We start from the raw sequence: 13657 nt of genomic DNA, 5'->3' as shown, positions 1-13657 counted from the left end.
AAAATATGAAAAAGTATTTGTCTGCACAAAAAAATTTGTGGACGATTGCTATGCAGTAGCTTAGGTTGTTAGTGTGTAGCTATGTGACTTTTATTGTGTTCTGGGTGGTTATTAGCATGTTGCTAAGCTAGGTGGTTGCTTACAGTCCCAAATAAAGGGTCCACCCCCAAGTCTCCATGATAGTCTGGTCTCTAGAAATGGATCGGTCCCTCCTTATTTTTCAAATAAGAAAAGTAATAGCACATTTGTCCCGAACAATTCAATTAATCTGAGGTAATGGTGAGTAACAAATTACTAACCCTAAGTATGATGACCAATAATAATAATGATGCTTGCCTTAGCAAACACAAATACAAAGGCGGCTCTGTGAGCGGTAGATTAGGGAGGCTAAAAGTTTAATGACCCTGTAGCATTTGCATGTGTGCTGTTGATAAGATTTTTACAGACTCCGCTCCACATTTTACCATGAGCTTCAAGATTGATCAATATACACTGATGATTTTGCATAACATCAGACCAGACACATATGAGTCAACACACACATGATGGTAAAATGGGTTAGAGGGTGATGTCGTTTCACAGCAGAAGTGAGTGGACTGGTTTTACCTGTACAGTTGGTTGGTTTTAAGTATGCAAACTATGTGCATGCTGTGTTTTGAGAGGCAGTTGAAGCATTGTAGGGAAAAGAAACAGATTCTACCCAACACATCGTACCTGCACCTGAAAACATCCACTTACTTAAATTTCCCAGTGGAAACCAAACTTCTGACAGTTTCTGATGCAGCCCGCTTTGTGGATCAACAAAATGCCACTTCAAGAACAACAGATATGGGCAGAGAGTGATGGTACGTACTGCACAAATATATTGTGTTATTGTTACCATGCTGCAGGACAGTGGTCATTACCTGAAGAGTAGCAGTCGAATCGGATTCTTGATACAAATTCGATAACAACAACAACAACAACTAATATGCTGATGAATACATTTTTTTATTTTAAAAGTGAAATTGTAATATAAATATTAACAAATTAAAATGAAAACAGTTGTTTGTAGAAAAGAATTCCTCAGTTAATTAAACATTGTTAATACCTTGGCACTGCAGAAAGCTTGATTTTGATTGGTTTACAGATGTTCTAAGGTGTTTTTTTTTTCTTCAATAACTGCACACATATAAAGTAGTCATCCCCCTTGAGCATTTCACTGCTTCAGTTGACCCTTTTCACAGATTTTAGCTACGTAAACCTAGTAAACTTTTTTATATTCGCAATTTTTAAACTATTTAGGGTAATTTTTTAACATTATGCTTAATATTATATTCCCTCGGAATTACTTCTGAAAAATGAGTTACCACAGATGTGATGAGGTTTCTAACACACCTGCTGAGATAGCGACAGTAAATATGTCAACTTCTCCCTTCAGATGGTCGTAATCCATCACTCGAAAAAAAATCTTCATTTGGAAAGATGTGGAAACGATCAAATATAGTGGCATTTTTCTTTTGATGTTGGAGCAAATGTGTAAGCAAAAATAATATTTGCCGTGGTCTCCCATTCTCTTCCATTCACTGTTATGGTTACCCTGCAATCGTTTACTTCCGCATTCCAAATCCTGGAAGTGTGAAAAGGGTCTATATGGGACATTTAGCCATCACCATGGCTAAAATATGGGACAATATGGGCGTCATATTTTTAAGCCAAAATACAGGATATCCCTAGTATTGGTACTACCGGTACTGTGGAAAGACTGGAATCTTTATATATATATATATATATATATATATATATATATATATATATATATATATATATATATATATATAATTTTTTTCTTTTTTTTTTTTTTGCATGAGGGGCCACAGTGTGTGAATGTGTTTTGTAAGTGGGTTCCGTTGTGATAAGGCAGCTCTGTGTTTGTGTGGTTGCTATTGTTATGTGCTGTATGGTGTGTAATCAGCACAGCAGAGACATCCTCTCAATTATCCTGATGCAGTCCTGGAGAATATCAGGATGTCTATCCAAGATTGTCCTTCATTAGATATTCCCAGGCTGCACAAATGGTTGGAGAATTTCTGATCTTCTCTTTTGTATCAATTGGAGACCTGTCTTAAAAAAGTTATGTGTGAGAGGTTGTTTGAGTTGGTTTTTTTTAACTATAAATTATAAATAGTTCTCATTATCGCAACTTGCTATACTGAAACATATCAATAGGCCTACCATACATTGATTTAAACATAGATGACCATTTTTAACAGTTATTAAATGCCAAATCGTATCATTTATATTTATGCTCATTTACCATTAAACATTGTTTTTTCAAAAAAACAATTTAAATAAAAAAAAAAAAAAAAAAAACACTTTTAAAGTTGAGTTGAAATGTATGGGAAAAAGAGGATGTATGGTCACCCTAGGTTCTATTTAGTAATTAGCAGAGTTGGGGAATGTGCCTTTGCATATTTTCTGCATTAAAAGCGCCTTCTTTTCACGGTGACTCTGCTTTTCACGGTGACTCTCTTACTCGCAGCACGCTCTGAGATAGGAGCATTGTAAAGCTCAGTTTGCTAGGTTTAAAGGTGCACTCAGTAACTTTTTGCTTGTCATCTTGGACTTACAGTGACACTCAGTGGTGTGGATGCATTATCATTCAAAATCAATAGTTTTCAGTTACAGATGCCATTGTAGAAATTCACAATTCACAATCAGCCATGATTAATGTAATCCAAGAGTGAAAGTGTCCACTAACAAGATGGTTACTGAGATTAAGCAAGTAGTAATCAGCTAGTCACGTGATTCTAAAATAGCAGCCCCCATGAGGGCATCCCTGCCCCATGTAGAATAAAAGAGCTTTTATATGGTTACTGATATGACTAGAGTCCTCATCTCACATGAGTGGTCATGATTTCTTACATATGTTTCAATATTACTATTCATTTCTTCAGGAGTAAAACTTTTTTAACTACTGAGTGCACCTTTAAATACTTTCACTGAGCACTTTATTAGTAACACTATGGTCCTTATAAAGTGCCCAACATGGTCTTCTGCTGTTGTAGCCCATCCATCTCAAAGTTCGAAATGTTGTGCATTCTGAGATGCTATTCTGCTCACTACAATTGTACAGAGTGGTTATCTGAGTTACCGTCATCTTTCTGTCAGCTCGAACCAGTCTGGCCATTCTCCGTTGACCTCTCTCATCAACAAGGTGTTTCCGTCTGCAGAACTGCCACTCATTGGATGATTTTTGTTTTTGGCACCATTCTGAGTAAATTCTAGAGACTGATGTGCATTAAAATCCCAGGAGATCAGCAGTTACAGAAATACTCAAACCAGCCTATCTGGCACCAACAATCATGCCACGCTCCAAATTACTGAGATCACATTTCCCCCCCAATTCTGATGGTTGATGTGAACATTAACTGAAGCTCCTGACCCATATCTGCCTGATTTTATGCACTTCACTGCTGCCACATGATAGGCTGATTAGATAATCGCATGAATAAGTAGGTGTACAGCTGTTCCTAATAAAGTGGTCACTGAGTGTATGTACTGTATGCATTTTTTTATTATTATTTGTCAATATGACAGACAGCATTTGGAATTATATGTTAATGTTTTAAAAAGTTGGCAAATGACAGAGAATTCCATTAACACAACCTCTGCTTATTACATCTACAACTCTGTAGCATTGGCAGCGTTTTTAGGGGCTTAAACATACGTAGATTTTCCATTAGAATTAAGACTTCTGTTATACTGATTCTGCTGAACTGTTATAACACTATCTAACAGCACAATTTCTTAAATATGTGCTAGATATGTTGCTCACCATCACAAGCATCATTGTCTAACTTATAATAATCACAACGTAGTGCGGAGCATCCACGGAGAAGTCTCTTGTCGTAATGATCAAAGTCCCTTCCAAGGCAAGTCAGGTCACTCGGTGGCCATCTTGGGAACACTCACTGGCACCTCCTTTCAATGTAAACAAGCGGCATAAAAGTACAGCTTCTATCTGCTTGAATGGGGAAAGACCGATATCTCTGAAACGGTTGGTCAAGATTACAATCAAAAAACACATTTCAAAACAGCAGTAAAATCTGACAACACTGGTATCATAAATTATTGAGGAAAAAAAACACTATTTTTCAGGCTGATTCAGCTAATGCGCATGCGTATTCTTGAGTTGACTGACAGATGATGTCTGTATCTAAAAGGTGAATTGCTCTTTTACCTGCAAGGTGGGACTTCCCTCTCTACATCTGTTGGCCGTTGGCATTCCAGTCTCTCCCATACATTTTAATACAAGTTGTCCTTCTCTGCTAAACTGTCTCTGGTAATGGTGACGACTGTGGAGAATAGAGGGAAAAAGGTGGATAGGGAAACATAACTTTTGCCATCATTATGGTGTAGTTACAGCATCAACCAGCAGGGGCTAATGGGGTGGTGCTAATCTGTTTGTTAGAAGCGTTGCTCGCTACGTTTAGTCACTTCCTAGCACTGTGACTTCTACTGTTGATTGAGTGCAGCAAGACATACATCAAGAACAGGGTGGTGTACTGTGGCATCAGTGCAAGTGTAACACCATGTGGACTGTCTATTTAAGCATTCTCTCCCCCCTCCCCCCATTTAACTTTTGACTTAACATTTGAGAATATGGATTGACAAAAACTTTTTATTTTATGCACATTAGTTTAAAATGGAATGCTGTTTTTTTAAGAGCCAGGAATGTTTTTTGCAATAATATAACACAGTGCTATATTGTTTATGTATTTAATGCACCCCCTTGTGGACGACGGAAACAACGTCAATTTAAAAATCAGCTGACTTTAAAATTCACCTTTAATTCGAATTTTGAAAATATTTCAGGTTAAAATTCGAATTTAGTTTCTCTGCCCAATTGACAGCCCTAATATGATTACATGCTATTTCAATGCAGGAAAAGAACCCGGGTCTCCGAGGCTGCTGACACAACATACGATCAGTCACGCCACAGGAAAAGGTAAACATGTTTGAACTGAGGCAAAGATGTATGTGGGAGATAAAGCTTTATTAATTACATAATCTTATAGTTATCTTAAAGATACTGTATTTTCCTATTGAATATCTTTATTGTCATTAGCTTAGCTACTTTTTTATTTTTACATGACTCGTTCATTTCGCGGCAGTTTCCTTGTGAAATGAACAGGCGTTATAACAACAACAACTTTTATTCCCTTTCACACAAATCATGAGTAAAACTGCAGATTTTCAGTTTATAAACACTTTTCACTCTGTTCTTCACACAATGCTATCTAATGACATCTTAACACTTTTACTACTGCACATGACTTGAAAGGTGATACATTTTCATGTTTGCATTAAAATAACCAACTATATTTACAAGCTTGTTTGAGTGCGATCAAATTGCACGGTAGCTCAACTGAAAGAGTATTGCACTTGTGATGTAAAGGATGAGTCCTGAAGAGCACGAGAGTCAACATTTGAGCCAAAAGTGTCATAGAAGCACCACAAAATGACGTGGTTGCTTCAGTTATTGTGTTTTTTATCTGACAATTGCTTTTTCTGACACTATCGGTTTGGTTTAGGTTTAAGGTTTAGGGTAGGAAGGTCGGTTTTGTTGTTTTAAAACTCGAAAGAACATTAACCTTAAAAACCTCATCTGTTTGGGAGAACATTTAACTCACTTTTAGCACAACACAGTGGACGTTTCATCTCGGAACTGCTGCGAAATTTGTAACGAATTACGCAATGTCATTTTGCAAACATTTCACCACAGTAGTGTAATATTCATGAGATCAGGCTGGTTTCAAAGTAGCTTCACCAACAATGGACTGCAGCTTCAATAAACTTTAAAAACTTGAATTCAAGGAAAAGTGATTGTTGTTCAAAAAGACAAAATGATGACACTAGCTACATCCAGGCTGCACAACTGTTTCTGGGTTGTCTTTGACAGCGCATAAAGCAGCATTTATTGAGCGCTCCCCCACAGGCTAACCTACGTCTACAGCACAGAAATCCTACATAATCTGAAAGAATTCCCATGCTGGAATGAAAGAAGTAAATGTGTTCGATTGTTGAGCTCAGTGACAAACCCCTACTGTGTGTTAGCATGCACACACACACTGGAAACACAGGGTAATGTGATATCACTGTGGCTCTAATACATTGAACATGACTTACAGCACAGCAATGGAAAAGCAAAAAAGGTCCTTTTGATGGCACGTGAAGCTAGTGCAATTTGCCTGAGAAGTGTGTGAATTAGACTGCAATTATATGGGTCACCAGACAACACAGTCAGTACATCACAAAAACCAGTTTGATTTCTTAGCAGTGTCTGCTAAGGCAAGCATTTTTAATAGTCAGGGTTAAAGTGACTGTTAATGTGGTTTGGTGCTGGTCTATACAGGACAGGTAGTTCCACATTTAAATCTCATTCCCATCATCCATTTCATTTTCTGTCTATATCTCTCCTTGAACAACACAAGATTTGTAATATTTCTGGATTAATTCCAAACCTTACTAAAGAATTCCCACCTCAGCTGTGCTCAAATATTAGCCGTCTTGTGACAGCTAAGCAAGGGCGTAGATTTGACTTGAATTTGGGGGGTTGCAGCATGAAGCATCTACATGTTTCCATTGATCATGGTGTAAATATTCCCCCCTGGAAACTATGCCCCTGCAGCTAGGGGCAGTGGTGGCTCAGCAGCTAAGGCTCTGGGTTACTGATCAGAAGGTTGGGGGTTCAAGCCCCAGCACTGCCAAGTTGCCACTGTTGGGCCCTTGAGCAAGGCCCTTGATCCTATCTGCTCCAGGGGTGCCGTATCATGGCTGACCCTGCACTCTGACCCCAGTTTAGCTGGGATATGTGAAAAAAAAAAGAATTTCACTGTATATGTGTGATATATAATTAAATTATTATTATAAGGCTGCTTAATGCTTTCATAATGCTGCAATCTCCTTAAAATCTGAGCACAAAAACATTTGTCACAGTTTGTTCTTGATGTATGTCTTGCTGCACTCAATCAACAGTAGTAGTCACAGTGCTAGGAAATGACTAAACGTAGCGAGGGTTCTCATCGATAGTATCTCTGAGACGCCAGACCTTTCTACTGTGTCAAACATACCTGTGTCTTCATTATTGCCTGCAAGTATAATAAAACTGTTGTGAGTTATCTGTTCATCATGTCTACACCCTGTCTGGATATTGTTCAACTGAATTTACTCACAATGTTTACGTCACTGTTTCAGTCATCTGTTCAATAAACCCTGCTACTGAGTTCTTATCTCTGCCTCCGTGAGTCTCTCCATGACACCTTCAACTTTTAAACCCTCACGCTTTTATTTTGACATTCTGAACTCTCCAGGAAGTCCTGTATGTGTCTGTTTGTAGGCAAGTTCACAGTAGTTTAATTTGCAGCTTATTCAAATTCTGGGAAAAAAAAAAAAAAAGCCCCTACGGTGCCATTCTAAATGCATATTATAAGTGAACTGAACTATTAAACATCTACATCTGAGATGTTGTTCGTGAGTAGCGCTCAAATATCGCGCACCGCGTGAAGGCTAAAAATAGGTGCGCGTGTGTGTATACAGAGCAGCACCATTCAATAACGTATTGGAGCTGCGCGTGCATTTGATATATTTACTTATTAAACACAGCCTTTTGTGATTCACAGAGCTATTGCACGTCTTCAAGTGGCTTTGAATAAAATGCACGAGTCATATGAACTACTTTAATTGTGTTTTAATGGTTCTTTTATGTCATTTTTTGAGCTTGACAGTAACGGATTTGGATCGGGCTCGTCAGACTGATACCCGATTCAGGTATCGGATCGGTGCATCCCTAGTGTGAATGGCTTTAGCTGCAGACGGCTGCAGATGAGTGAAGCAGCATATGAAACAACAGAGTGAATGGGCACTAAAGAGTATTTGAGTAGATTTGTTTCTCTTTTTAGACTAATTAAACAAAAAAATTGCAATACATGTTCTTGAAAAATGTCCCTGCTGCTCATGTTGACTGATCTCAACTGACAGAAAAGGAATTAGCTATTGGCCTCAATGTAGGTGGAGGTCCAGGTCACACCTACCGAAGACGTGGACCAATCGCAGTAAGAAGGTGTTTAGCAGCAAAGTTTTCCTGAAAGTTAGCGCTGGTGAGCTGTTACAAACAAACAAAACTAACTCAAATACACCTTCGTTTTGGACAGATTTTGTTCTAAATGACGTTCGTTCTTTGATTTCGTATTGAGTATACCAGGGCCCTAATATTACAGATATAACTGACCTTAAATGCCACAAAAACTGTGGTCGGTCGCTTTTAATTTCAGACAGTCTCCTCCTGTCTAAGTGGGTGGTTTTTGGTCTGAATAAGCTGCAGTGTAGACAAGACTTCATGCTGATAGTCAAAAGTCTGGCTACACAAGACTATTTATTGAAGGACTTTCATTGCATGGCAAAGACAATTGTCAAAAGTGCACTGAGAGTCTGAAGATAGTATGACTAAGATTGACCATTTGACCCACATCACTGTTGATTTGAATATGTCCTGCTGTGGCCTCCTGGCCATTAACGATGACCAGTGCTTTGATAGACACACATTCACAGGTGTGCTGCTCTTGTGCTGTGTTTCAGTACCTGAAGACCTGTCCATAGAGGAGAGAGATGAACTGACCAACATACGGCGCAGGAAACAAGAACTGCTTGATGATATTGAGGTGAGATCGAGTTGAAAAGCGAGAATTTATTATTCAATTGTACAATCCAAACTCTGAAAAACTTGCTAATAAAAAAATGCTAATAAAAACAAAAAGGAGTAAATTCTATTATCTGCTATATTAAAAGCACAACACCACATTATTTGATGTTTTACCTTGTGAATTTAATAGTTTCTTTGAAAATATACACTCATTTCAAATCAGATTATTGCAACACGCCCCAAAAATTTAATAAATAAATTCACAAGGTAAAACATCCAATAATCTATTGTTGTAGTGCTTTTTTTTTTTTTTTGCGATTAACATTTTTATTGATTCATCTATTAGAAAGGAACAGCAAAACATATATATATACAGAATCAATATTTAACCCTAACTATCCCCCCCCCCCCAATCCCCCACCCGACCCCCAACAACACCCCAGTGGTCACATAATTATAGACACACAACAAACAAAAAATAAATTAATTAATTAAAATAAAATAAAATAAATAATAAACTAATCACACACATCCCCTACACCTCTCTCCACTGTCCCTGAGAACCCTCCAAAAAAGACAGATATTTGCTCCATTTTTCCCCAAACAGTTCTACACTCCCCAGTCTTCTGGATATTCCCTCCTCAAGAGCTGCCCTCTGGCCACCTCTGAACACCACTCCTGAAATGGGGGTGCTCCAGCCGACTTCCAGCTCCTTAAAATAATCTGTCTGGCAATAATCTGGAGTCCAGTAGACTCTATGTAAAATCTTAAATTGCATAAGGGGAACCCTTGCATCTCTAGATGCAGACTTGATGTTTTTTTTTAATCCTAGCCCACACTTCCTCCTCTAATACCAAGTTTAGATCTTTCTCCCATAATCTCTTGAGAAGCTGAAGTTCCGTCCCCCAGACTCTGAATTAGCAGGGAGTAATACATCGATGCCTCATGACCTTTTCCCAAAGCAGTAATCACCACTCCCAGAGTATTTACACTCCCTGCCGCTTTAGGGGGGTGTAAACCACTCCCAAAAACAGTACAGAGCAGGTGGCGCAACTGTAAATACTTATAGAACTGAGATCTGGGAATCCCAAAAAGTTGAACCAAATTTTGAAAGGATCTCAACACTCCACTCTCTTATAGGTCACCAAGTGTAGTAACCCCCCTCCCAATCCATTCTGACCAGCAAAAAGGGGACTTGTTGATGCATAATTTGGGGTTCAGCTATATGCTCGAGGCAACATTTAAATAATTGTCTGAATTAAACACTCTGGACACTTTTGTCCATACCGAGTTCAAATGCGAGATAACGGGATGAAACTTAACTTCTCCGATTAATTTGATAGAAAGGCTTTGCAATGGTGAAATAGGGACAAGAGCTTCCTGTTCTATACAGAACCAGGGAGGGGCTCTCTCAGGTGGAAGCGACCAATGAGCCAAATGTCTGAGACCAAATGCATAATAATAAAATAAAATCTTGGGTAGGCCTAGCCCACTTTTGTCAATCGGCCTATGTAATTTATTGAAATGTAATTTGGGACGCTTACCATTCCAAATGAAGGACTTCGCTATGCTATCAAATTGCTTGAAATTAGAGAGGGGGACATCTATAGGGAGAGACTGCAGCAAGTAATTTAATTTTGGAATACAATTCATTTTAATAACATTAACTTTCCCGATCATAGATAAATGCAATGAAGCCCACCTGTCCACATCGCTCGAAAACCATTTTATTAAGGCGTCAAAATTAACTCTAACTAAATCACACAATTTTGCAGTGAATAAAATGCCCAAATACTTAATGCCCTGTTTGGGCCACTGGAAAGCACCCGGCTGGAAAGCCGTTACTGGGCAGTATGCTGTCAAAGCCAAAGCTTCGGATTTAGACCAATTTACTTTGTATCCTGAAAACTTAGAAAAGGAATTCATAATTCTGTGCAGGCAAGGCATATATCTATGTTGTAGTGCTTTTAATATAGCACAGGGTGAACAGAATTTGCAAAAAATTAGGGTTGTATTTATAAATATATGTCAATAAGGTCACTTCCTATCAAAAGTTTGGACAATACTACTATTTTTCACATTTTAAAGTAATAGTAAAGTTATCAAAATAACAAATGGAAATATGAAAATGTATGTATTCATCAAAATGTGAAACAAATCAAATGAGACACTTCCTGTTTCCCATTTTTCACCATTAATTTAATGCCTCGCCATGGCAACACCATTCGATATATCAAAAATCTTTTCAAAATTTAGCATTTTCAATGTCTTGGCATAATGTTGTCTAAACAATTGGTTAAAGTCTCATGAATCCCCTTGGAGGAGTATTTAAAAGTTCAGAGACTGCAGTATTCATAAAATCCAAAATGGCAGACTATATATGTATCAATTTTGGTGATTGTAGGGGAAAATGGGTGTGCTACAGTGGCCGTCTTACACACCCATTTGAAAGGGGGTACTACAGAGCCCCCTCTACATGCCCATGTGTGAACTTTTGCCCAGACCTAATGGCCAACAACTCCGATGTGTGTGCAAAATTTCATGACATTTTAAGCATGCCAAGTGCCTCAAAAACACCCAAATGTTGGAAGAAAGGAATAATAATAATGAATGCGTTCCCATGGCAAAAGTGTTTAAGATATCAAATATCCCTTTTCAAATTTACACCAGCAGTGTCTTGACATTATTAAGAATTTTGAAGCAATTCAGGTAAACATAAGAGGGCTATTTCGAAGTCTTTTAAAAGTGATTTACTTCCTGCTGCCAGTTGGGGGTGCTATGACCGTGACCCATAATAGCCACGTAAATGTGATTAGCCCCCATTAGCCCCCATACAGCTGAATTTTCATTAAAATCATACAGTGCACACTGAAGATATAAGGAACTGCCTGTTTCACGTTTTCAGCCATAAATGTATTGCTTCGCCATGGCGACACTGTTCAAAATATGAAAAATACGTTTGCAATATAGCATCTACAATATCTTGGCATGATGTTGCACAAATTTGGTGCCAGTCACATGAATCCCCTTGGACAAGTATTTAAAAGTTCCGAGCTTGCGATTTTCAGAAAATCCAAATGTTCCTTCCTGTTGGGCAGAGCTAATGACTATAATTATGAAAGTTGTACGGCTTGATGAGAACTATATATGTACCAAGTTTGGTTACTGTAGTTGAAAATGGGGGTGCAACAGAGGCTATCTTACATGCCCATTTTAAAGGGGGTGCTACAGAGCCCTTTCAGTGCTTGGGCCCTAATAATCCTTAGAAGAACAATAGGGTCTCCGCACTTTCAGTGCTTGGGCCATAATAATAATAATAATAATCCTTAGAAGAACAATAGGGCCTCTGCACTTTCAGTGCTTGGGCCATAATAATAATAATAATAATCCTTAGAAGAACAATAGGGCGTCCTCACTTTCAGTGCTTGGGCCCTAATAATAATAATAATTCTTAGAAAAACAAAAGGCCGCCGCACTTTCAGTGCTTGGGCCCTAATAATAATAATAATAATAATAATAATAATCCTTAGAAGAACAATAGGGCCTCTGCACTTTTCAGTGCTTGGGCCCTAATAAAAATTATCAGAAGAACAATAGGGCCTCCGCACTTTCAGTGCATGGGCCCTAATAAACGTTTGTGTAAAAATCAAACCCTGAGAAACACCTGTATGTAAAAATAATGTAAGAAATGTATTATTCTGGTAATTCCTTTACAAAATTCCTCAGATATTATTTTCTTCATTGATTTTCAATGTATGACTCATTACCTTGTTTGTGGATCTTATGTTCTCTATAGGTTAAACCAAAAGCAAGAAATACATTTACAACATTAAAGCTGCAAGCAGCAATGAACAGGCCCTCGCAACCTGGTGCACGTTGGGGCTGCTGTGCCAGGGGAATGTCACTCCAATTTTTTTTGTTTTTTTTTAGCACTTAAATGTTGTTTAGAGTGTATCACAGTGTAAAACATGTAATTTCCTGTTGCCAGTAGGTGGTGCTATGACTATAACTGAATTTTGGCACGTAGGTGTATTCAGGCCAGGACTCAACATGTAAAGTTTGGAGCAGATTGGACATTTTATGTTTGAGTTATAATAACTTCCTTTTTCATGGAGAAACATCGAATTTTGTCAGACCGTCACAGCCACGCCGTGCAGTGAAAACTCAAAAGCTTCGCAATTTAGCATCGCCAAGGCCTTTAGATTAGAATAACCAAATATGAAGTAGATCTGATGAAATCTCTAGGAGGAGTTCGTTAAAGTACGAGGCCTGGAAATGGCAAAAACCAAAGAGAGAAAAATCTAAATGGATGACTTCCTGTTGAGTTCAGGGTATGGTTCTAATACCTCTTTTGTAGGTATTGGCATGTTACACAGGTGTACCGATTTTTGTACATGTAGGTGAAACATAGCGTAAAGCGCACATTATTGAATGTTTGTAGGTGGCGCTATCGAGCCATTTTGCCACACCTAATTCTGAAACCCATATCAGATGTAAATTTCCGTCACTTCTGATGCGTGTGCAGAGTTTCATGAGTTTTTGAATATGTTTAGGTCCTCAAAAATGCATTTCATTTGGGGAAAAAAATACAAGCATAGAAGAACAATAGGGTCCTCGCACCATTGGTGCTCGGGCCCTAATTAAAGTCAAATCAGCTGGATTTCTCTATGCAACTGTTTGTTTCATTAAATTGTTTCAGTGCAAGTCAGTGTTTGGTCTTTGTGTTTGACAGCGGCTGAAGTTTGAAATTGCTGAAGTGATGACAGAAATTGAGCAGCTCACGTGTGTTGGCGAGAGGTGAGTTAATGTATTAGTGACTGCTGATGGGAAATGTTTCCTGTTCATTACAGCTCAACAGAAACAAACACAAGCTCATTCATTACTGCACCTGCCTCTTGTTTGTTTGTGGAGTATGAGTGCGCTCAGTGATCTGTCCTCATCTACACGTTCATGAAGCACTCTATTCAGAGTGTG

At 38.3% G+C, this 13657-nt stretch overlaps 1 protein-coding gene across 4 annotated transcripts in view; it reads left to right on the top strand.

The window, feature by feature from the left end:
* The window catches only part of LOC127450359 (cytohesin-3-like), an 83014-nt gene that overhangs the window by 22604 nt on the left and 46753 nt on the right, over positions 1-13657 (top strand). Inside the window, exons 1-4 of one of the 4 annotated variants that reach the window (XM_051714424.1) lie at positions 707-845; positions 4928-4990; positions 8620-8702; positions 13416-13480. In XM_051714424.1, coding sequence (XP_051570384.1) covers positions 779-845; positions 4928-4990; positions 8620-8702; positions 13416-13480 — 278 coding nt within the window. In that variant the 5' untranslated portion in view covers positions 707-778. Of the gene's footprint in view, positions 1-706; positions 846-4927; positions 4991-8619; positions 8703-13415; positions 13481-13657 lie in introns of those variants that run through there. The other 3 variants (XM_051714425.1, XM_051714426.1, XM_051714427.1) reach the window with 3 other exon arrangements.

The sequence above is a fragment of the Myxocyprinus asiaticus genome, chromosome 13 (genome assembly GCF_019703515.2).
Source record: "Myxocyprinus asiaticus isolate MX2 ecotype Aquarium Trade chromosome 13, UBuf_Myxa_2, whole genome shotgun sequence".
NCBI classification, from domain to species: domain Eukaryota; kingdom Metazoa; phylum Chordata; class Actinopteri; order Cypriniformes; family Catostomidae; genus Myxocyprinus; species Myxocyprinus asiaticus.
The sequence above is the reverse complement of the archived record's forward strand: the minus strand, read 5'-3'. Positions and strand labels throughout refer to the sequence as shown.